Source organism: Lampetra planeri, chromosome 63 (genome assembly GCF_965212315.1).
Source record: "Lampetra planeri chromosome 63, kcLamPlan1.2.h2, whole genome shotgun sequence".
Classification (NCBI taxonomy): domain Eukaryota; kingdom Metazoa; phylum Chordata; class Hyperoartia; order Petromyzontiformes; family Petromyzontidae; genus Lampetra; species Lampetra planeri.
This window is the reverse complement of record NC_136169.1, coordinates 1,128,291-1,153,528: the sequence shown is the minus strand read 5'-3', so window position 1 is coordinate 1,153,528 and position 25,238 is coordinate 1,128,291. Positions and strand designations below refer to the sequence as shown.

The following is a 25,238-nucleotide window of genomic DNA, read 5'->3' as shown; positions in this document are numbered from 1 at the left end:
TGATGGGAATGATGCCGATGAGGTCAGTGATGCTTGCGACGGTGGTGACAGTGATGGTCATGATGTGAGTGATGGCGATGTAGGTGCTGGCGGTGTTAGTGGCGATGGCGGTGATGTTGCTGGTGATGCCCCCGCGTGCGTGCAGATGAAGAGCGAGGGCAGGAGGAGCTGCTCCCCGGAGCAGCTGCTGGTGCTCACCAACGTGCGGACGAACCTGGCGCGCTTCATCCGCTACCAGGAAAGCAAAGCGCGCTGAAGCGCCCCGCTCCACGCCTTCGCCCCCCTCCTGGTGTCTTGGCGTCTTGGCGTCACGCACGGCCACGTGGGCCTCGCGTGGTCGGCGTGGATCCTGGTGCAAGGAACAATACGGGGCCCTCCCCCGCCCACCAAAATGCCCCCCACCCACCAAAATGCCCCCCACCGGCCCATCCCGTCTCTAGCCCGGGGCCCCTCTGGCCCAGGGAGGACCCTGGTGTAGTTGCACCGCCTGCGCACGCCGCTCGATAGCGACGGCGCTGGGTCGCGGCCGTTCCGTGCCGCTCGTTTGCCACGATTGCTGCAACGAGCGGCCGCCCACCAACATCCCCCCACCAGCATCCCCCCCACCAGCATCACCCACCAGCATCCCCCCACCAACATCCCCCCACCAGCATCCCCCCCACCAGCATCACCCACCAGCATCCCCCCACCAACATCCCCCCACCAGCATCCCCCCACCAGCATCCCCCCCGTCCTGCTGACTCGTTGGGAGCGGCTGCCACCCGACGGCCGATCGCGGCTTGGAAGCCGTGAGGACGCGCGAGCCGCGGTTTGTGCCGTCGAGGTGACTTCTGCTGCTGCTGCTGCCGTCGCCGCCGCCACTTAACGAGGGAGGGGACGTCAAAGTGTTAATAGCCGAGGCGTTGCTGTGTGTGTGTCGCTGAACATCCGTGGTTTAGTTTGACCGTGCGGAGGAGCTGTATCCGAGGGGACAGAACCGAAACACATGGACGCCACAGGTTCTACTTCCTGCCAAAGATATATTTTGTTCAGCCGCCCCCTTTCGGCTAGACCTCCGCCTAAGTTATGCTACTTTTCTCATTTTACAAATATATTTTAACGTCCTTTAGGTTTTATTTAATGACAAATTATGCGTTAATAATACCACTAGCAGATTTTAGCCCGGTTCCTAATCTCCTTGTCCACAGGGATCTTTAGTGGGTGGCTAAATCCTTGTGTTACCCCCCCCCCCCCACTGTCCTGACAAATGGGAGGCAGTGAGGCCTCCTAAACACCCCCCCCCGTGGTCCCTTCCACGGCTTGTTGCTGATTGCACAGTCCCAGCAGAGTGGTGTCCCTACTATGTGTGACGGAGGAAACTCGCGTCTGTCTGGTGGAGAGTTGAGCTTCTTGTGTGCGGGCTGCTTGCCCTCTCCTGAGCAGGGGAGGTTGTGAGGTCGTTGCTGTGGTGGGGGGCCCCCCCCCACCCTAATCGTTTATTTTTGGGTGCCATTTGTGGCTCTCCATCGTTTTGTTGCCGATAAACGCAGCCCACGCGGAGGACGCTTCTGCTGGGATTTATTTTGTGCAAATCCGCTGTTCGCGAAATGTCTTGTTTAAAACCACGTGTTTAAAAAAAAATAAAGCGAGAAAAGCGGACAATAAAACGGTCACGGTTTGCAGTGAAATTCCGCGTAAAATTATTGCACATCAGCACAACGAATCAACCTTAGTAAGTAACCACCCTCTTAATCCAGGGTCAGTTCATTTTAAAACAATCTTAATCCCATCTTAATACTCAATGTACAGTTGTCAATCCGATGCTTGGTTGAGGCCTTCACACACCGTGTTGGTCATGGGGGTCTTTTGACCATACTTCACCACACTGGTCAGTGGGTTGACAGAGGTGGTGGTGGTGGTGCCCAGGATCGGTTCATTTTTGAAAACGAATTTCTTTAGATCAAATTTTTTGCTTTTAGTTTGTTGTCATCCCCTCTGCACCACCGATTAGTTGGCTACGTGCTGTGCAAAAGAAATTCAACACACACGCATTCACCACCCTCCACCGATGTTGCCCATGGCCCAGAATCCAACACAGGCCTTCTGGGTTCATAGCTGCAATGGCGTGAACGATTGACTCTACCGCACCCCAACCAAAGCCCGCTTCAAACCTCGCATTTTTAAACGACAAGCGTCTGTAACAGAAGCCGGCTACTGTGGTCACAAGGCAGACACGTTGCCGCCTCGACAACAAATTCCATGCTAATTGTGATGCAATCCCAAGTGACCCCGTGATTTTTTTTGACAATGCTGTGCGACCGCTTGGGAGGGGAGGGGGGGGGCTGGAATGTGAGCGTTTTCACCTTTGAACCTTCTGGGCGATCGCCGCTGACAAACGGGCACAGAGACAGGCACGGAGCATGGCATAAACAAGGCCTAAGCACGTGAGACACACTGCATAAACACACGAGGAGTATGAGCACAGCATTGACACGACCAAACAGGATGGGAAAACAGCATGGAACACGCAACGCGAACGTCGCGTGGACACTTCACGGTACCGTCACGTGACAAAGGCATGGACACACGCGGCGCGGGCCGTCGCAAAAGCGCCACGCTCAAAGCTGCCGCGTTTGGTTTTGGCGACGGCTGACGCCGGATCCGTGTGCTGTTTGGCAACTCGAGTTCGTCCGGGCACTGGCGGCTTGCGGCACCGTGGCCTCGCGGTCGCGTGGAGCCGAGAGGCTGGAAGGCACGGGCCGGCACGGGTGGGCACGAGGGCCGGCTTGAACCGGCACGGCTGAGCACTGACTGGGGCACTGGCTGGCAAGGACGGGGACGGGCACGGGCGGGCGGGCGGCGACGTCATGTAAACACCGAGGCCGGCGTCGCGAAGTGCAACCCAGCGGTCGGCCGGCCCGGCCAAGGGCAGGAGGAAAGGGATCGGGACACAGGTCAGGACTTGTAACGGGAGGATGCAGGCTGCAGAGGGTGGGGGGGTGGCTGTGGAGGAGCGGTCGGTGGGGGCTGCTGCGGAGGGGCAGATTGGAGCCAGTTGCTGCTGGAGGAAGGCCGCCCCTCAGCTGCGTGCTGGAGCCGCGGTGGCTGGAGCCGCGTCCTGGAGCTCGATGGGCACGGGGAAGGAGCTGCGCACGCTGCGGTCCATGATGGGCTGCGGCATGCGGAAGTTGTCCACCATTCGCACGGCGCGCTCGCCCGCCGCAGACACGTACAGCCTGCGGAACGACGCCAGCTACCGCCGCCGACACAGGAAGGGGGGTGGGGGGGAGAGAGCGTTGTGACGTCACCACCAATTAGTGGCTAACGGCGATGGTTGTGTTGTCATGTACATACGGAGAGTGGTGGTGCAGTGGTTAGCACCCCGCGCTACGAACCCGGTGACCCCGTGCTCGATTCTCGCTCGCGGCCAACATCACAGACGATTACCTGAACTGGTTTCGAGTTTTTTTTTAAGTCAACTCGCTCTCAAATGAGTACCCGGTGCGGTGTGTAAACATCGCCACGTGCTTGCCACGTGCCGTAGCCACCGCTATTGTGCGGATGTCGACTGCGATGGTTTTCCCCGAGTACGTCCGTCGCCCCCCGCCACGCGACCGTCAAATATCCACCACGGCAGCAAACCGCCCCGACTTTTAGGCCCGTGCGCGCACCGAGCCTGGCGCGGTCTCACCTGCTCGTCGCTGATGGACATGGACCGCTTGAGGATGAACCAGGTGACCGTCTCGTAGGGTGGCGGCGTAGTCAGCGAGCCCGGGTACGTCCAGAAGTCGAGGCACGGGGGCAGTAGTTCCGAGGGGTCGAATGCTCCCACCTCGTGCATCATGCCCTGCCGAGGGGCACAAGGCGATGTGGGGGGGGGGGGCAGCAGGGGAGGAGGTACTGGGTGTCAGGGCTGTGTTGGGCCGCTGTGTGCTGAGGTGTCTGTACCGTGCGTGCTGCGCGTGTACTGTGACTGAGATGTGTTGTGCGTGTCGACTCTATGTCGACCGTGTGTCGACCGTGTGTGTCGTGTGTGTGAGCTCTGCGTTGAATGTGTGTAGCTGGTGTGCGGTGTGTGAACTGTGTCAGTGTACTGTGTATACTGTACCAGTGTACTGTATCAGTGTACTGTATCAGTATACTGTGTCAGTGTCAGGCTTGCGTGTGCCGCCGCTCGGATCCGTCACGTCACCTTGTGGGTGATGCTGGGCAGAGCTTCGACCAGTTCCTGCAGACGGGCATGCATCTCCCCGACCTGGCACACAACGCGCAAGAGCTTTCACGATCGCAGGAATCGCGTGTGTTGTGAGCGTGTGTCAATTTAACATGTGTGCGTCGAGTCAACGGTGGCGCAGTGGTTAGGGCCTCCCCTAGGTCGACTCAGCCTTCAGTGAGTATCTGGTGCGTTGCGTGTAAAACATGGGCACTGGGGAATCAAAGGCGCTACGAATCACGTGACCAGAGTGCGATTCCTGCTCACGACCAACACCAGCGATGGGCCTTCCCTAGGTCGAATGAGCCTTAAATTGGTACCGGGTGTAATGTGTCAACATCGCCAATAGGGAGACAAAGGCGGGCCGGGCGTGGCGTTGGCCACACCGCCCCGTTCGTACGCCGTGTCGGCCTGCGTGGGCGCTCCGACACGCGGTGACGGGATCGATCGGGAAGGAGGAGGCGGGTGGCGTTAGGGTCGGGGGGTCGGATGTGACGGGGGACGGGCGGTACCTCCACAAAGACGCCGAGCACGGCGAGCCCTTTCTTGGAGACGAGCGCCTCGTTGAAGCTCCCGCAGCTCTCGTGCCAGTGGACCAGGTGCAGCTGGGGACGGAGATAGCTCATCGAGTTGGTCCATCATCGTCGTCATCGTCATCATTGTCGTAGTCATCTTTTTCATCATCGTTTTCATCTTTTTCATCATCGTTTTCATCGTCGTCATCGTTTTCATCGTCGTCATCATTTTCATCGTCGTCATCGTTTTCATCGTCGTCATCATTTTTATCGTCGTCATCGTCATCATTGTCGTAGTCATCTTTTTCATCATCGTTTTCATCGTCGTTATCGTTTTCGTCGTCATCATGGTTTTCAACGTTGTCATCGTTTTCATCGTCATGATCGTTTTCATCGTTTTCATCGTCATCGTTTTCATCGTCGTCATCATCGACGTCATCGTCATCGTCGTCATCGTTTTCATCATCATCATCGTTTTCATCATCGTTTTCATCATCATCATCGTTTTCATCATCATCATAATCGTTTTCATCATCATCGTTTTCATCGTCGTCATCGTCGCTCTCAAGGAGCCCTGCGCCAGGCGACCTCCCGGTGCCAGCTGTCCCTGTGAGGCAGGTGACGGTGAGGCCTCTCCCGTTAGTCCCCGTCGAGTTAAGTCTATTGAGTTCGTCGCGTGAGCCTGTCCCTCGAGCTAGCCTACCGAGTTGGTCCGTCAAGCCAGCCCATCGAGATCCTCCGCCGGCACACGATTGGCACGGGTCGACTTCACGAGCGTGCGAACTGCGTCCCAGCTGTAAGTTTTGTTTATTTTTTATTGTTGCTGTTCGTATTGCGGGGGCAACCCTCCGGCCTACTCATCACTCGAGGCCGGCTTCAAGGCGTGTTTATGGACGGGCGACCGGCACGGCTAATCGTGGAAATCGAACATCTGGTTACACGAGGCTGTGTGTCCTGGGCCGTCCGACGGGCGACCGACTCTCTGGTAATGACGCAGTAACGAACAGAAACATCGTTACACGAGCCCAATGCACGGCGTTGGCACGGGGAGTGACGCGGGGGTGGCACGGAGCGTGGTGACATGGAAGTGTGGCGGTGGTGGCGGGGGCACAGGGAGTGTGACGCGGTAGTGGCACCATGGGGAGTGTGACGCGGTGGTGCTGGCGGCACGGGGAGTGTGACGCGGTAGTGGCGTCATCACCTCGGCGGGGAAGGCGCTGCCGTTGACGCGGTGCTCGGAGCCGCGCTCGTCGCTCGCGCCCCAGTGGAAGTGGAACTGCTTGAGCCGGTAGGGTCCTTTCAGCGGACCCCCGCCCAGCACTACACACACAGACAAAGACGAAGATCCCCTGTATAGCCTTAAACGGACTGCTGGGGCAAGTGTTTTTTTATGGAGCACGTGTGAAGGCCGGAACGGCGGCGCACAACGGGGTGGGTGGCCACCTTTGTCTCCCCAGCAATACAGCGCCGATGTTTACAAACCACACCAGGTACTCAATTAAAGATTAGTCGACCTCGGGGAGGCCCAGCACCGGTTCTGATAAGACTCCCCGCCATGAGTCACATTCAGGTCGGCTGGGTCTAATGCGATGGGGGTTCGTAATGGATTGCGCGATAGCCACTGGGCCACCACTCCCCACACAAACATCAAAGAAAACACATCAACACACACACCAATGCGCACACACAAGCACACGAGTCATTATTACCCGAGCTGCCCATCTGCCCATATCGCGTGTAATGAATACAGGGCTTGTTTTCGGCCGTGCCTGCTGCTGCCTTGTTTGTCTCGGGAATTACGAGCGCCCGCACTGTGCAAAGGTTTCACAATGGTCGCAATATCCATAACGCCGGGCATGGTGAGATTAACTGTTGGTGCCGCGCTTTGTGATGCCCGTGGCAGGGTCCAAGGTTCAAAGTGGCGAGAGGGGCGCCGCGGTGGCGAGATGTTAACTACCTCGCCTGGTATGCAGGAGGTCCTGGGGTTCGATCCCGAGCCTGACGAATTCTGTATATTTGGAGTTTGCGTGCCTCTCTCCCCGTGGTCGCGTGGATTTTTCTCCGGGCCCTCCGGTTTTCCCCTCCACATTTCGAATCGCACATCACGCGTTTAGAATATTTGGCTGCTATAAATTTCCACACGATGATCCGCATGGCCGAGCTATCATTCGTGGCCAGGTAACTTCTGAAAAAGAGCTGCATAGCTCAGTGGGCCTTATTTGGTCAAATAAAAAAGTGTCATTTTTTGTTCCTTTTTAATGTCATAGACTATGCAGCCGTTGCCATGGGTTCAACTCCAACGCAAAAACAAACAAGTGCAGGGAGACACAGACCAGCCCTGCACATCATTGACTGAGATCAACTCGCAATGTGCCACGTGCCAGCCCTTTGGTCAATCTACTGCTGGATGACGGCCCTGTCCACAAGCAGTGGGTCATGGGGGAGGGGGGAGAGTGTTCGACTGTACTCCGCCACGCTGGTGGACGGTGAAGGCGGGGGGAGCAGAGACGCAGGAGCACAGAAGTACGGGACAACGACGGGTATTGCTTCACTGCCCTCTGCTATATTCTTAGGTTTTTTCGGTAAAGTCACGTAGGTAAAACATTAAAATTAATGAAAGTAAAATAAAACAAAACAAAAAAATAAAATTCACGACGTTTCGGAGGCAACACAAGTCTCGGAGGCAACACACGAAAAAACCTAAGAATATGAATCATTGCAGTCACGAAAGCTTCAAATCTAGAATTAATGCCCTCTGCTACCCATCACGTAGCCACGAGGCAGCCTGTGTTGTGGTTGGTGGTGGTCGCCCATCCAAGCGCTGGCCAGGCTCGAACCTGCTTGGCTTCTGACCATCTGACGACATCGGACGAATTCTGGGCCGCCTAGGTCACTTTTGTTGATTCATTTAAATTGTTTACCGCTATTGATTTGGTAATTATCCCGACTGTATCACCTTACAGAGATAAACATCTGATACGCAACACATGGGTGGTGGCGGCGGCGGGGTGGGGAGTGGTGGTGGGGAGCGGTGGTGGGGAGCGGTGCTGTAGTGGTTCGTGCACTGGTCCATAAACGCCCGACGAACACCCGAGTTTGACTTCTGGGCGCGTCCCGACATCAGCGACAGCATTCGAGAGTGAGCGAATGCCGTGCCCGCTACAAATTGAACTTATTAATACTCTGACAGCAATACCCCAGGGCGCCCACTGGAATTCGAACCGTGACACTCCGCAGCGAGCGGTGCACGCGCCACCGCTGGGGCGCATTCACCGCCCAATAAAAAATACAAACGAGATGGCAAAAACAAAGTTGCACAATGGGAACCTCATTTGCCAGTAAAAATATGATAATTGGTTCTTTACCCTTCTATCTGGCAACAAAACTGACACCTTTTTTTACAAGGAGTCATGTTTGCATAGACCGCAATACCTGCAGTCATAATACAAACAAAAGAACATAACTCTGATAATTTGCACTGTCCTTAAAGTTGATTGATCCACACCCGAGACAGCTTTCCTTAGAGCCTAGTCTCATATGGGTTGGACCAGATGACGCCAAAAGGCGCACAACTCAAAGACAATGCACCATCAGAGTATGAGAGCTCGGGGCAAGCATCTATACTATGGGAACCCCAATCAACTTTAAGGACAGTGCACATTATCAGAGTTATGTTCTTTTGTTTGTATTATGACTGCAGGTATTGCGGTCTATGCAAACATGACTCCTTGTAAAAAAGGTGTCAGTTTTGTTGCCAGATAGAAGGGTAAAGAACCAATTATCAAAGTTGCACAAATTTAACAGATAGTTGAACGGAGACGCGACCCCATAATCGCTGGGGAACTGGGGGAGGGGGAATGGCTTCGCGGCGACTGAAAGCCTTGGGCAGTGTGGGGGCTGTGTACGTGCCTGCCGAGTTAATGGAAAGTCGAGGTCACCGTTTCGGGGTCAGCGGAGTCCACACGGGCACTCCGTGTGCTCTCGGCTGCTGCAGATATGCGTGTGTGCACGTGCCTGTATGTATGTTGTGTGTGTATGTTGCGTGGGGAAGTCTAGCAGTCAGCGCGCTGCGCTACAAACCCAGCAACCCGAGTTCAATTCCCGTTCACGGCCAATACCAGTGACGATTATCTGAACCGGTCCTGGGCCTCCCCTAGGTCGACTCAGGCTCAATTGAGTACCAAGTGTAAAAACTTTGCCACTGGGGAGACAAAGGTGGTCGGGTGTGGTGCTGGCCACCCACTACCTCGTGTGCCATTCCAGCCTTCATAGATGTTTGCTAACAGCACTTGCCCCAACAGTCTTTTAAGGCTATAAAGGGGGGGAAGTGTGGAGTGGTGGCGCAGTGGTGAGCACACTTACTAACCCACCGAGCTGAGTTCGATATCCCGCTCACATCCAACATCAGTGACGATTATCTGAACCGGTTCGAGGCCTCTCCTAGGTTGGTTCGGCCTCAAATGAGGAGCTTGTGTAATGTGTAAACATCGTCACTGGGAAGACAATGGTGGCTGGGCGTGGTGCTGGCCACCCACTCCTCCGTGTGCCGGCCTTTCATAGGTGCTCGCGAACAGCACTTGCCCCAACAGCCTGTAAAAAGCTATACGGGGGACCTTTGTTGTGTATGTGTCTCTGCGCACTGCCCGGGTTTAATTGGAACCAGGAGGCTCCGTGGCGCAACGGCACGGGGCCACGGTTTCTACGCGACGATCGTCCAGTCTGAGCCAAATCCTTGCGTCTGGTTTTGCTCAACTCCCGTTAGCGGCGCTTTGCTCATGCCCAGCCGGGATAGTGGTGAGATGGCACCAGTCGCCTGGACGCCAACACATAAATATCTTAAATGTTTAAAAACATTTTTTTTGTATGATACTTGTTTGCCAAGGAAAGCCTAATAGAGTCTCAAAACTCGTTTTCAGCGGGACTCTGCCAAGTCTTCGCCGTAGCGGGCGATGTTGCTGTTGCCGCTGCTGTGTGTAATCTCATCGAGTCAATTTGCTGGTGATTTTTCTCAACATTGGGATGTTTTGGTCAATACCTACGTGCACATTTTTAGCAATGGGAGAAAAACCCATGCAGAACAGGGGGACATAACATACAAACTCCAAACACACTCTGTAGAACAGGTCGGAAATCGAACCCAGGCCTTTTGTGCTACGAAACACAAATGGTACCACTGCATTACCCCACCACCGATTTATGTAATCTAAAGAATGATGTAACCTAATACTGATGATTATCTAGATTCACAGCCCCTTGCCACCATGCCTTGTTGGTTGTGGGGGATTGTTTGACCATACTTCACCGCACTGGGCAACGCGGTTTAGTGAAGGGGAGCCCAGGACTAGTGCAGGTATTTCTCACCCACCCGTGTACCAGTCCACTCGTAAAAACACCCATCCGTGTACACACCCATCCGCGTACATATCCACCCACCCGTGTACCCGCCCGTGTACCCACCCACGCGTAAACACACCCATCCGTGTACACACCAATCCATGTACATAACTACCCATCCGTGTACATACCCACCTGCCCGTGTACCCACACACTCGTATGTCCACCCGTTATGTACCCACTTACCTGTGATACCAACCCATATCTGCGTGCCCACCCACCCCCAATTTGTCCATCCACCCGTACACCCACCTCCACCTACCTGTGTGCCCTCCTACCTGTGTGACCTCCTGCCTGTGTGCCCTCCTACCTGTGTGCCCTCCTACCTGTGTGTCCTCCTACCTGGGTGACCTCCTACCTGTGTGCCCTCCTACCTGTGTGACCTCCTACCTGTGTGCCCACCTACCTGTGTGCCCTCCTACCCGTGTGCCCTCCTACCTGTGTGTCCTCCTACCTGTGTGACCTCCTACCTGTGTGCCCACCTACTTGTGTGACCATCTACCTGTGTGAGCAACAAATCCACGTGCTTCCCCCACGTGCTCCCCCCACGTGCACCGCCGCTGCCACGCGGCCTACCGTTGGCGCTGCACTCGTCGGGGTACTCCGCGAGGAAGGAGTAGCCGTTGTTGTAGAGCAGCATGGGGCCCGAGCGGTGGTAGTGCGTGTGCAGCGGCCCCAAACCCGAGTCGAACATGCCCTCGGCCGGCTGGATGTCGATGGGCGATTGGCGCCGCCCGCTGATGGTGCTGTGCTTCGTATCCCAGTCCTCTGCGGGGAGGGGGAGAAGAGCATTGGAGGTTGGTGGTTCACGTGACCGGCTCGTTGTTCTGAAATTTACAGAGCACCCCTAAGTACGGTCAGTAACATCGTCCTTAATGTTTCATCTGTTCCTGCAAGTTGTAATTCTCTGGCAATCCTTTCGGGATCTCTCGCAGAGCAGTGCCTTCATCACCCCCGCGCGTTTGAAAAACGGCCCGTGGAAGGGGACGCCACAGAACTACCTCCGAGATCCCCTTCAAATGATCCCTAGTTCCACGGGCACCGCACAATTCCACCCACTCCACTATAGAGATGTCCGTCGCTAGGCATTGAACCCAAAATTAAAAAAATGTGTTTTTCAATCTGGGAGCTTGAATGTTTGGCAAATTAAGTGGAAAGAAAAACAAGTTTAGCAATGTTTGTTTTTCTGCAGTCATTGGTGACCGGGCTGAGATCATCAACCCACTTGACAACCTGGCGTAAATCTCAGTCAGACGGCAGAAACCAGGATGTCAGCGGTGCCAGTAACTGAGCCACACTCACTTCTATCCGGCTCCCAGTGTTTTTGAGATGCCTTCACAATGCTTCCCCTTGTGCTGAACGAATGTTAACGAGCTCACTGCTAATATTTTCCCCGAAACCCTTCCACACCCCCTGGCACCGGTGTGTGCTCCGCTCCATGTACGGCGACGATCCCACGGGCTCAGGTTTTTTGTAACCCCCACCCACCACTGTCGACAGGAAACCAGGGCAGCCAAGGTGCAGGTGCCAGCAGCCAGAACGGGCCCCTCGGGTAGGCAGGAGAGCATTGAGACCAATCGCCACACGCTATTGACTGTTACTGCCTCGCATACGATATGGGGGAAAACAATTTTCTCCACGTTGTGGTCGTGACTTTATTGCTCCAGTAGTACTTTTGGGAAAAAAAAACATGTTCCAACGCGTCGCTGCGAATAACTTGGACGAGGGCGCGCCGCCGTCTCCGTGTTTGTTCGACTCCCCCGTCGAACTCACGTGTGTTTGTTATTTTGTTCCTGCGGTCCCACGCACAGCTGTTCTTATTTTTGTAAATATTTTTTTTCGTACGACTAAATATTTTGAATTCATTTCGTACATTCGGGGAGCTTGGAGGACCGTGTCAAGTGTTTTTTTTTTCCATCAAGACGAATGCCCCTTTTCGTAGTCTGCAGAGGCCACGCAATCATTGACGTTCGTCTTTACCAGAATCTAACCGACAGTACGCACATGGTCGATGGTATAAAAAAACCTGAAGCAACCAAACTCGCTTTGCTCATGTGAGTCGAGTTGGGTGGTTGGCCGACCGCCCTTCGGCGCTCACTTAATTTGTCTTTATTATTTTTCATTCTTAATTTTGCCCGCGGGACATTTGTCGGGAACGTAAGACATTAGAGGGCGGCCCCACGAAACGCAAAAATGCGTTACGTGTTTTTACGCAAGAAAACTTGGGACAGTTTAATCGTTTTATATGCCTGTGCATGACGGCAATGTCTTCACGAGTTAAATGCCAATGTTGAGGTCTTTCTGGCCACAAAGTGAGTGCTTTAGGAGAGAATGTTCTTCCTTCGCCAGAGCTTGGGTTTCATGGCAACAATACTGTACTCTCTTTGATATTTTACTAGCTTGTCTTAATTCCGTCCTCAATGTGATGTAGATTAAGCCTCCCGTATCGCATTTATGCTGCACCAGGAGAGGATTGGGGAGGTGGATGGGGGTACATATTCTACTGTGATGTCCCAGTATCAACTATTGAAGCCAAACTCGTACCAAACCCATACAATAAAGAGTTAGACAACAGCAGGTTAGTGCACTTTTTGATTACGTAACTTTCTGCTGAAAAGCAACATACTGTGATGGTGTGTCAAAGGAAGAATGAATCAGTATGTACCGTAATTGCTCTGATATATGGATCAGAGATACATTGAGGGAAAAAGTATTTGATCCCCTGCTGATTTTGTACGTTTGCCCACTGACAAAGAATTGATCAGTCCATAATTTATAACATTTTTGACATGCGTTTTTCTGGATTGTGTTGTTGTTATTCTGTCTCTCGCTGTTCAAATAAACCTACCATTAAAATTATAGACTGATCATTTCTTTGTCAGTGGGCAAACGTACAAAATCAGCAGGGGATCAAATACTTTTTTCCCTCACTGTACCCGGACGGTGAACCAAGAAACTTGAACAAAAGCTGATGCAAAGGAGCTCCTCAGAGAGGCGGTCGCTTGGAATCGCACGGAGAGGCGGCGAGAGAAACTCGCGGATCGGAGAACATACGCAGGTTCGAGACGTCACGTTGACCATTCTCCCAAAAGTTCAAGTGGCCTTGCACAGAACTCGTCCCTGGGATCGTGGCAGCCAAAGCCAGGGAGCTACGTCCGAGAGCAAGGTCCACCGCAAAGAGACGGAGTGATGGAAATCGTCCTGTGGCTTGGTGGAAATCGCGAGGCGGCGAAGATGGCGACGGTTTTGGGAAGGCCTTCATCCAACAGCGGATAGATCGTGGCCGCTGTTGATGATGACTGTCTCAAATGTAAAACCGGGGGTGGGGGGTGGGGAAATCGCTTGCTGGAAGAATGTACTGAGTTGTATGTTCAACTCCTTTCGCAACGTGCGTAGCCATCAGCGATAAAACTTAGATGCGTAAGTGAATATTACTGTATGGAAAAATAAGAGTAGGTTTTACCATTTCTGGCAATAAAACGGGTGTGTTAAGATGTTCAAACACAAAATAGATACCTTTTGGAAGGAATCAAGTCTGCATTAACCACCCGTACTTGTGGTGAACATGCAAACAAACATGCTCTGATAATTCATGCATTCACCATTGGAACCTCATTTGCCAGTACAAAATGATAATTGGTTCTTTACCCTTTTATCTGGCAACAAAACTGACACCTTTTTTACAAGGAGTCATGTTTGCATAGACCACAATACCTGCAGTCATAATGCAAACAAAAAACATAACTCTGACGTATGCACTGTCCTTGAAGTTGATTGGTCCACACCCGAGGCAGCTTTCCTTAGAGCCTAGTCTCACATGGTGTTGGACCAGATGACGCCATGCATTGTCATGACACTGATTGGCCTACACCAGAGGCAGCAGCCTTCTTTTTTGCCTCGTCTCACCAGTGTCAGACCAGAGAACGTCAAAAGGTGGACAGTTTTATTGCCAGAAAGGGTAAAACCTATTCTTATTTTTCCGACTTTGATACTGTCAAAAACAGGTCCCTGCGGGGTGGGCTAGTAGGAATGAACAAATACGATACGAAGGGAGAGTTTGAGGCCTAGTTCTAGGCTTTAGGCCTAGCTGTAGGCTTTAGGCCGCTGTGAGTTAATTTTTAATTAAAATGTTTTAATTAAAAACTATCTCAGGGAATTATAAGGGAATGTTACACTTGTTTAGCCAGGAAAGCCTCACTGAGTCTAAAGGTTTTTGTAGGGTCCTGCCAAGTGTTTGCAGTAGGGGGCGATGTTGCTACACCTAATCGGACATCGGACATCGGACGGACGGACGATATAATCTATTGTAGGCTGGTTCACTTCGTTCCTACCAGTAAAAGGTCCCATTATCATTATTATTAAAACCGGCGACTAAAGGGACCGGTCAATCTGCGGGCCAGCTCTGCCTCCCCGGCCTTTATCCTGCAACTGGCACCGCGCCGTCTTGGATGGAATCGATGGAAACGCCCGAAAACCACGACACAGTTGAGCACTTGTGGTGGGGAAAACACACGGGGAGGGGGGGACGTTTGTTACGAAACGAGACTCAACCCAGCCCGTCCTATCGCCTGGGTGCAACCGGTTTGTTTGTTCCCCCCGCTGCATCGCGCAACCCTGGACGTCAATCCCGACCGAAAGCGGAGTTATCAAAAGCTTCTTTGGGCTTAAAAAACAAACTAAATAATAATAATGCCCAACTCCCGGGAGGTGATGGAAGAGAGCCGAGACATTCCTAAAGGCCTAAAGTAGATTAGCAAGTGTGAGAAATTTCGATTTAAAGCTTTCGTGACTGCAGGGATTCATCTTGGTTCTTTCGGTAAAGTCACGTAGAAGGGAAGTAATAAAATATTTTATTATTTATTACTTCCCTTCTACGTGACTTTACCGAAAGAACCAAGATGAAGTGTGAGAAAGTTAAAATAAAATACTCTTTGGTTCTTTCGGTAAAGTCACCTATGTTTTTTTTATTTTATACCTACGTGACTTTACCGAAAGAATCAAAGATTATGGATTTCTGCAGTCACGAAAGCTTCAAATCAAGATTAAAATAAAATGTTAGCTAGTTTTTCAGTTGTACGTAGGTTCAAGGGTCACACTTGGCTCATCGTGACCTGCCTGGTCCCTTCTGGTGAAACTGTGCCTCTATGTACACAACTCAAAATATAATCCCATTTACCAACGGAGAGATTATCTTGTCGCAGAGGGTTAATGATAAGCAAGCGGGTTAAAACCCGACACTTAGAGAAGTCCGCTTGGCTGAAACATTGCGGGAAGCATCCGTTCACCTGACGATATTTAAAAATTCTAGATTTGAAGCTTTCGTGACTGCAAGGATTCATACTCTTGGTTTTTTCGGTAAAGTCACGTAGGTAAAAAAAAAAGTCACGTAGGTAAAAGAAATGAAATGATTTTTATTATTTTATTTTATTCATTTTAATTTAATTTTTTTACCTACGTGACTTTACCGAAAAATCAAAGAGTATAATATTTAAATATAAAAAAAAATGTTTAAATAAAAAGTGTGCCGTACTTGGCTCTTTTACACGCTATGAACTCACTCTGTTGTTGTTGTATCCTGAAATCTTGTAACTCAATTTTAACCCACTTCCCAATGTGGTATCGACCGCAAACTTGGTATACTTATGTCTAACTGATGACTATACTATATTCTATCATAAAAAATCAACTTTTTTTTATGTTAAACTATTTTTTTACACGCTTTCTATGAACTCACTCTGTTGCTGTTGTCGTATCCTCAAATCTTGTAGCTCAATTTCAACCCACTTCCCAAAGTGGTATCGACCGCAAACTTGGTATACTTATGTCTTACTGATGACAATACTATATTCTATCATAAAAAAATAAACACTTTTTTTTGTTAAACTATCTTTTTACACACTTTCTATGAACTCACTCTGTCTGTTGCTGTTGACGTATCCTCAAATCTTGTAACTCAATTTTAACGCACTTCACAATGTGGTATCGACTGCAAACTTGGTATACTTATGTCTTACTGATGACAATACTATATTCTATCAAAAAAAATATATTTTTAAACATTCTTTTTTATGTTATGTTTTGGCTTGGGTGTAATTGTCCACGCTCAACTGACGTTGGCTGTAAATCACCATGGTTCCTCACGTTATGGCAAGCCTCGGGGCCACTTCCTGGAGTCGTGGAGTTATTCCATTACTCGTACGATCCATTTCAATAAAGCGTGTTTAAAAAAAAAGTTGTTTTTTAAACATTACATATTTCTGCCAAGGACCATTTGGATATTTACAACATCATTCGCGGGCCATACAAAATTATCAACTTAAAAATTAGCCCGTTATATTTGGTTAAACATTTAATTCACTCACCCCCTAATGTGATGGCTGGAACTGCTTCTCTTTGGTGAGGCGTGTGATGTTACCTGGTATTGATGATGCTGCTACTCACAACTGCTTTTCCAGGTTTTCTCCTAGATTTATTGAATTTCGAGTCCCGCATGCGGTTGCCTGTACAGGGCCACACCAAATGATTTCGTGGGCCCTATACGGCCCGCGGGCCGGACCTTCCCCACCCCTGCAAGTTTCAGAGTGTAAAGAGCCAAATTATGTAACTTGTGTTCGTTGTTGTTCACAAAACGCCAAGGGGGCAGGCAGCCAAAGAGCCGCATGTCGACCCCTCCCTGTGTTGGCCTTTGCCACAGACACAGGGAACCCGACAAAGGGCCCCCCACAGACACAAAGTCCCCAATACACACAGGGTGCCCCCCCCCCCTTCAAAGGGTCCACTCCACACAGGTTCCCCAATACAGACTATAAACTAAACTATTTTTTTTACCAAGTTAAGGAGCCACTCAGCTATATAGCCCACAATTGATAGCTCAACGAAGTGGCTTATCACGTGGGAAATGTTATAGCAGCTAAATGCTTTAAACGCGTGTTGTTGATTATAAATGTGGTGGGGAAAAAGCAGAGGACCCAGAGGGAAATCCACGCGACCACGGGGAAAGAAAGAGACACACAAACTCCAAATATACAGCAGCAGGCGTCAGGATCTGTGGTTAGCACCCACGACCTCCTGCGCACCAGGCGAGGTAGTTAACATCTCCTAGCCACCGTGATGATGAGAGACACTCAAACTCCAAATACACAGCAGCAGGCGTCAGGGTCTGGATAGAGCCCACGACCTCCTGCACACCAGGCGAGGTAGTTAACATCTCATAGCCACCGTGACAGTTACCCCACGACAGACGCAAAGTCCCCTACAGATACAAGGGGGCCACACAGACACAGAGTCCACGTACCCCACACACAGACACGGAGTCCACGTACCCCACACGGACACGGGGTCCACGTACCCCACACAGACACAGGGTCCATGTACCACACACACACAGGGTCCACGTACCCCACACACAGACACAGGGTCCACATACCCCACACACAGACACAGGGTCCACGTACCACACACAGACACAGGGTCCACGTACCCCACACACAGACACGGAGTCCACGTACCCCACACACAGACACAGGGTCCACATACCCCACACACAGACACAGGGTCCACGTACCACACACAGACACAGGGTCCACGTACCCCACACACAGACACGGAGTCCACGTACCCCACACACAGACACAGGGTCCACATACCCCACACACAGACACAGACACGGGGTCCACATACCCCACACACAGACACAGGGTCCACATACCCCACACACAGACACAGGGTCCACATACCCCACACACAGACACGGACACGGGGCCCAACACTGTCGGGCAGCTGCCTTCGTGCCCGACTTTGGGCCACGTGTCGACAGACCACCGATAACTCGCGCTCCTCCACGTGTCTATCGAAGGCAGCCTTCCTCCTCACTCCACCTCCCCCCTCTCTCGCCATTCACTCGTCTATCCCCTCGTGATCCACCACCCCTACTACCCCTACCCACACCGCTCTCACCTTTAGTGAAGATCCTGCCCGGACACAGGAGGCTGCACGCACGCGAGGGGGTCGCCCGGCGGCACGGGGCCCCTGGGGCCCCAGGGGCCCTGGGGCCGAGTGCCCTCAGGGCCGTCATCCCCAGCAGGCGAGAGGCCAGAGCCTGCACCACCATGGTGGTCACGGTGGTGGTGGTGGTCACGGCGGTGGTGATGGACAATGAGTTGTTGTTGTTGTTGGTGGTGATGGAGGATGAGGAGTTGTTTTGAGTTGTCGCGCGCCGTCTCGTCTGGATGAGCGAGGGGACCTTGTGTCTACTGATGTTGTGTCTACTGATGTGACTGCTTCTGTGTCTGACTGCTGCTGTGCCTACTGATGTTTGACTGCTGCTGCTGTATGCCTGCTTCTGCGGTGTCTACCTGATGCTGTATCTGCCTGCTGATGTCTGACTGTTGATGTGCCTGACTGCTTCTGTGTCTGCCTGCTGCTGCTGCTGTATCTGACTGTTGATGTGCCTGACTGCGGTGTCTGACTGCGTCTGACTGTTGATGTGTCTGACTGCTGCTGCCGTGTGGCTGGGCTCGGCACGGCCTCCCCGAGCCCTTGGGGAGGAGGAGGGAGGAGGAGGAGGAAGAGGAGGGAGCGGGGAGGGAGGGAGGGGAGGAGGGCGCGGCGATGATGCCGGGAACCGCCCCCTCCTCCCTCCATTGACGCCGTGAATAATGAACAACAGCAACAGCAGCAGCACTTGACTCTGTTGTGTGTGCACTGTGTGTGTACTGTGTGTGTATGTGTGCTGTGTATTGTGTGTGTACTGTGTGTGTGTACTGTGTGTATACTGTGTGTGTCCTGTGTGTGTGTACTGCGTGTGTGTACTATGTGTGTACTGTGTCTGTGTAGTGTATGTGTACTGTGTGTGTGTACTGTGTGTATACTGTGTATGTACTGTGTGTGTACTGTGTGTGTGTACTGTGTGTACTGTGTGTGTGTACTGTGTGTGTGTGGAACTCCCCCTAAGTCGACTCGGCCTCAAATGAGTACCTGGTGCGGTGTACAAACATCGCCACCCGGGAGACAAAGGCGGTCGGGCGTGGTGCTGGCCACCCACCCCCTCGTGTGTCGTTCCGGCCTTCATAGGTGCTCGCTAACAGCACTTGCCCCAAAAGTTTGCTAAGGCTATACGGGGGATCTTTGTCTACGTGTGTGTGTGAAGAAGTTCAACATTCATACAGAACATACTGTACATTTCGATTTAAAGCTTTCGTGACTGCAGGGATTCATCTTCTTGGTTCTTTTGGTAAAGTCACGTAGAAGGGAAATAATAAAATAATAAAACATAATAAAATAATTCTCACGACGTTTCGGCCACAACGCAAGCAGCCGTCCTCAGGTCGGCTGCTTGCGTTGTGGCCGAAACGTCGTGAGAATTATTTTATTATGTTTTCATTTTATTATTTTCCTTCTACGTGACTTTACCGAAAGAACCAAGAAGAAGAAAAGGTAAGAAAAGAAAAAAACAGAGCAATGTAATACAATACACTATTAGACATTATTATAAAAAAGAAATAAAAAGTCCATCCTGTGTGTTAGTGAATTTGTACAAATATTTTAGGCAGGAAATGGCATGGAAATGAGTTTACAAATTTCTATTTTTTTCTGGGGGGGACCCCCAGGAAGATTTTGTCCCCCCCAATGTTGGCTCCATGGCTACGGCCTTGTTGTAGGGCATGGTGAATACAGCAACGCCCCCAGTAGAGCGTCCCAACGTTGGCACGCTATACTGGGACTAGCCTTTTGCCCTTCCAAGGACGGGTGCATTGCAGTAAATCAGAAACTTGCAAGCGAAAAGCAGACCGCCACGTGATATATTCATTGCATCAATGTGTGTGCAATTTGTAAGACCTATTTCATTTTAAGGTTATAATCCCTTGTTCATCACGACGTCCTTTTTACTTCGATGTCTCAACAGCGTGACGGAGATCGCGTGACGTGAGGGTTCTGCCCTTCAATCTTGATTTGAAGCTTTCGTGACTGCAGGATTTCCATACTGTTTGGTTATACTGGTAGGAACGAAGTGAACCAGCCTACAATAGATTATATCGTCCGTCCGTCCGATGTCCGATTAGGTATAGCAACATCGCCCCCTACTGCAAACACTTGGCAGGACCCTACAAAAACCTTTAGACTCAGTGAGGCTTTCCTGGCTAAACAAGTGTAACATTCCCTTATAATTCCCTGAGATAGTTTTTAATTAAAACATTTAAATTAAAAATTAACTCACAGCGGCCTAAAGCCTACAGCTAGGCCTAAAGCCTAGAACTAGGCCTCAAACTCTCCCTTCGTATCGTACCCCCGCCATTTCATTTTATTATAGCCTTTCATTTGTTCGTTCCTACCAGCCCATCCCGCAGGGACCTGTTTTCGGTAAAGTCACGTGGTTATTCGATATAAAATAAAACAAATCACGACGTTTCGATCGCAACACAAGCGGTCGTCATCAGGCCCTTCGTAGTGAGGGCTGTAAGTTGACGCCGAGGAGGGGGGAGGAGACGCCTCGGCCCCCCATGTGGAGTGACGTCACCCGCTCATGATTATTAATGAGGGGGGGTGGCCATTTGGTTATTAATGAGGGGGGCTGTTCGATGTGGAGTGACGTCAGCCGCTAATTATTATTAATGAGGGGGAGGTGTCCATTTGGAAGACGTCACCTCTTCATGATTATTAATGAGGGGGGCTGTTCGATGTGGAGTGACGTCACCTGCTCATGATTATTAATGAGGGGGGCTGGTCGACGTTGAGTGACGTCACCAGCGTTAAGGACAGACATTCCTGGGTGATTATTGGAGATATTCTGCGTGTAGACTCCGGTTAAGCCAGTGGGCAGACAGTGGGAGCGATGCGAATGTCCGAGTTTTTAAATCCTTTATATTAAGTTCGCTTACTTGCTTAGGACCGTGCAAATCTTTCGGTCGTTTTTTAACCCACTTCCCGTGATCCAATCGAGCTGACATTTTCCACACAGACTCGTTGTGCGTGACAATTAATTTTCGTGAAAAAATTTTTTCCAAAATTTTACACTGTTTAGGGAATTTTTTTTAAAATATTTAATTACCAATTGCTTAATGCTGGCAGACAATCATCTGACCCATAGGTGGCAGCCATCTCAAGCCAGAGGACGAGAGGACTCTAGCCGCCCCGATGCCACGCATATAAAGGATTTATAGTGAAAAACTTTGTTTTTACGGGTTTACTTGTTTACATGGTTGTTTGGCTGCTGCCGCTCCATACTATTAAAATTCCTTCCCTTTATTACTGCTAACCCTACTTCCTCCCTTTATTACTGCTAATCCTACATAATACACGAGCATAATGTGACTTTGAGACCCCCCTCCCACCTCCTACACATTCCACAAGTAGTGACTAATCCCATATCTGCATTTTCCATAAATATTATAAATTCCTCTGTTGATATGCAAATTCCTTTGTCAAGGCGCCCTTCCTCCCCTAACCCAGCTTAAATATACGATGCCAAGCCTGGTGGTGTTCATTCAGACCGCTGTCTTTCCGACAGACCTGTTCTTCACCTGAGGACGGCTGCTTGCGTTGTGGCCGAAACGTCGTGAGAATTGTATTTTATTATGTTTTATTTTTATTATTTCCCTTCTACGTGACTTTACCGAAAGAACCAAGAAGATGAGTGCCCCTACCTTATTACAGACCAATTCAGACCTTATCGGTCACCCCGTGCCGCTTATAAATCCCAACGTTCATCCTACAAAGCCCCATCACAAGGGAGAAACACAAACAAATAGACACATGTTTTTTTGCCCGTCCTATTAACAGCTGTACGCCGTATGGACCTGAAAACTCAATTTCCCTGTACAAGACTACGGGGTAAACCGTGATGGGTTGACTGGTATGGATGGCCATGCTGCCAGACAATGTTACACCACGTGTGTCCTCCCATGATGTCGGCTTTGATAGCCACAGTGACACACTCTAATACTGTGGGACAAGGCCGTAGCCATGGAGTCAACATTGGGGGGGACCAAATCTTCCGGGGGTCTGGGGGTCCCCCCCAGAAAAAAAAATCTAAATTTGAAAACGAATTTCCTGCCATTTCCTGCCTAAAATATTTTTAAAAATTCACACTAACACATAGGATGAACTTTTTATTAATATTTTACAATAATGTCTACTAGTGTATTGTATTACATTTGAATTGCGATTTAAAGCTTTCGTGACTGCAGGGGATTCATCTTCTTGGTTCTTTCGGTAAAGTCACGTAGAAGGGAAGTAATAAAATAATAAAAATAAAACATAATTATGTTTTATTTTTATTATTTTATTACTTCCCTTCTACGTGACTTTAATAAAACATAAATTATGTTTTATTTTTATTATTTTATTACTTCCCTTCTACGTGACTTTACCGAAAGAACCAAGAAGATGTAATTACATTGCTCTGTTTTTTTCTTTTTTTACCTTTTCTTGTTTAACCACAATCATATAAAACAGAAATCTATTTTATAGCAATATATTGGGGGGGGGGGGGGGACATTTTGAGCATATTTGAATTATTGGGGGGGATAAATATACATTATAATTACGGTCTTGCTGTGGGATGCCATGCGGTATTGGCGTCGACGAGGATGATGATAATCGTCTTCTTATTTCGTACGGCCGATGGGGATTTGATGCTGATGCTCTTCAGTTTTTGTGGTGGAGCCCAGGAGCTTCGTGGGCAAATGTGCGCGTGATTTTACTTGACAAACAGCGGCCTCTAGTGGCGACTAGCGGCAAATCTCGACGATGTTACCGTCTCTCGGTTGCCAATGGGGAAAGACCGCGTTTTTGTTCGCTCTCAATAACAGCTCACTCAGTCTCTGATTTCAGATGTCCAATACATATTTTAGTCAATCAGCCTTTTTGCTTTCAGCAAACCCTTAACCAACGATTGAGACGATTGAGTTTGGAGCGATAATTTAGCACATATTTTGACCGTGCATAAAATAATCTAGATTTGAAGTTTGTCGTGACTGCAGGGATCAATACTCTTTGGTTCTTTCGGTAAAGTCACGTAGGTATAAAATAAAACAAATTAAATCATGACGTTTCGGGCGCAACACAAGCGTCCGTCATCAGGTGGGACAACCACAGCAAGAAGTGTTCAAAAGAGCTGCTGTAGCAAGAGGCTATATAGGTCAGAGAGGGGGGAGGAGCTAGGGAGGAGAGATAGAGAGGGGGTGTGGGGTAGGGGGAGTGGAGTGCTGAAGAAACTGAAGATGCGGATATGAAGGCAACACCATAAAGCAGTTAAGGTTTTGCCTGGTTAATAACCTACGTGACTTCACCGAAAGAACCGAAGAGTATAAACTTACTATACAATAAAATGTTTAATAGTTCATGTGAAGTTCGTGTGTATGTGTGGAGCCCGTCAACCTGAATCGGGTCTCCGTCCCACGTAACCACCACCTCATCCCACGCCACAATGCAGCCTCACACAATGCCACGATGCCTCTGAGCCACCACCAAACCATTGCTCAATCCACCAGTCTCCCGCTCAGCCTCCACTGGGTGGGGAGGGTGGGGCTGGGTGGGGGGGTGGGAGGGGTGGGGCTGGGTGGGGAGGGTGGGGCTGGGTGGGGGGTGGGAGGGGTGGGGCTGGGTGGGGGAGGGTGGGGCTGGGTGGGGGGTGGGAGGGGTGGGGCTAGGTGGGGGGTGGGAGGGGTGGGGCTGGATGGGGAGGGGCTGGTCACACCGTGGTGCCCTTATAAAACTCAACGTTTAACCTACTCACGCCGGCTTGTGTCCGCCCTCACAGTCGGGCATATTTGCGGAATACACCACGCCGCCGTTGACCCTGGCCATTGACCGAGCAACCCAACGTTCCTACCAGCTCCCTCCGCAGGAATGTGTTATCTCTCGTCCCCCGAATACTTTCTTTAGCCGGCCTGTTCTCCCGTTACGATCACAATGTCTTCATCCTAAAGGTCCCGTTGAACATATTCGCCAATTACCTAGATATGATCATATGGTTCCTCCCGTAGCCTCAGAAGTGCCTCCTTGTTCCTACTAAGTATTTCATCTGCGAAAAAAGATGTTTCGTAAACAATATTTCCATGTTGCTGCTCCACGTTTTCCAGAATACTATGGCCCATAGGTGGAGTTTGACTTATATATTTGGGGCGGGTGGCAGGGATTATCTTTGTCCCTCACATTAGGAATCGCCGGTGCATATAATTAATACATTTTAAATCTTAATTGTAAACTACTGAAAATAAATGAATAAAGTGCAGTTTGGGGGTTGGCTTTGCCCACCTCTGCACCCTGCAAACTCCCCTGATGCTATTGCCGCTCATCTTTTAGGCCAAAACACAGAGCTTAGGGGCCGTCCATAAATGACGTCACGCACCTGGGGGGGGAGGTCAGACATTTGTGACGATGTGTGACGTCACATAAAAATGCGCAACTTTAAATAAATATAGACAACACGTTCTACTTAATTAAATAGACTTTTAATAAATGTTTTCCCCTACAACATCAGAGTGCAGCGCCACATTAAATACGCACTACAATGACAATAGTTTCAAGCGATTTGAAGCATGTTTTATTTTGGGGGGGGGGGGGCAGAGCTTTGTGACGTCATATTCGAGGGGGGTCTGACTTTTTGTGACGCCGTGTGACGAAGGGGGGGGGGGGGGTAAAAAATCGTCCAAAATCGCGTGACGTCATTTATGGACGGCCCCTTAACACCTGTTTTATTGCCAGAAAGGGTAAAACATATTATTATTTTGTCATACTTTTTACATGTTATCTTACTTTGTAAAATAGTCGGGGAATTGGCTAAACGGTATCATCTGTGTCACGAACCAAAACAACTAAACGCCTCAATTGTATTCCTCCTCCACCACCTCAAATCAACCGCCACCATAACACATTCTTGCGGAGGGAGCTGGTAGGAACGTTGGGTTGCTCGGTCAATGGCCAGGGTCAACGGCGGCGTGGTGTATTCCGCAAATATGCCCGACTGTGAGGGCGGGCACAAGCCGGCGTAAGTAGGTTAAACGTTGCGTTTTATAAGGGCACCACGGGGTGACCAGCCCCTCCCCATCCAGCCCCACCCCTCCCACCCCCCCACCCAGCCCCACCCAGCCCCTCCCCACCCACCCTCCCCACCCAGCCCCTCCCTCCCCACTCAG

The 25,238-nt window shown here is 50.5% G+C and overlaps 2 protein-coding genes across 2 annotated transcripts in view; one reads left to right on the top strand and one right to left on the bottom strand.

Annotated features, from left to right (window-relative positions):
• The window catches only part of HEATR3 (HEAT repeat containing 3), a 35,519-nt gene extending 33,858 nt beyond the window's left edge, over window positions 1-1,661 (top strand). The window contains exon 16 of the mRNA XM_078619553.1: window positions 146-1,661. Coding sequence (XP_078475679.1) covers window positions 146-256 — 111 coding nt within the window. The 3' untranslated portion in view covers window positions 257-1,661. The remainder of the gene's footprint in view (window positions 1-145) is intronic.
• Window positions 1,542-18,663, bottom strand: LOC144736905 (carbonic anhydrase 1-like). The gene is made up of 7 exons (XM_078619579.1): window positions 18,058-18,663; window positions 10,678-10,869; window positions 5,909-6,027; window positions 4,705-4,797; window positions 4,172-4,234; window positions 3,671-3,826; window positions 1,542-3,232 (listed from the first exon to the last, which is right to left on the bottom strand). The coding sequence occupies exons 1-7, from the start codon at window positions 18,209-18,211 to the stop codon at window positions 3,059-3,061; spliced, it is 951 nt and encodes a 316-aa protein (XP_078475705.1). The 5' UTR covers window positions 18,212-18,663; the 3' UTR covers window positions 1,542-3,058.
• Between the last annotated feature and the right edge of the window lie 6,575 nt (window positions 18,664-25,238).

What these genes read in the sequence shown, in the direction of transcription:
- LOC144736905 (XM_078619579.1), bottom strand. Translation starts at nt 18,211, where the DNA reads ATGGTGGTGCAGGCTCTGGCCTCTCGCCTGCTGGGGATGACGGCCCTG. An exon ending in GGGCAGGATCTTCACTAAAG is followed by an intron (nt 10,870 to 18,057) that starts GTGAGAGCGGTG and finishes CCCTCCCCGCAG; the next exon opens with AGGACTGGGATACGAAGCAC. An exon ending in CGACGAGTGCAGCGCCAACG is followed by an intron (nt 6,028 to 10,677) that starts GTAGGCCGCGTG and finishes CTGTGTGTGTAG; the next exon opens with TGCTGGGCGGGGGTCCGCTG.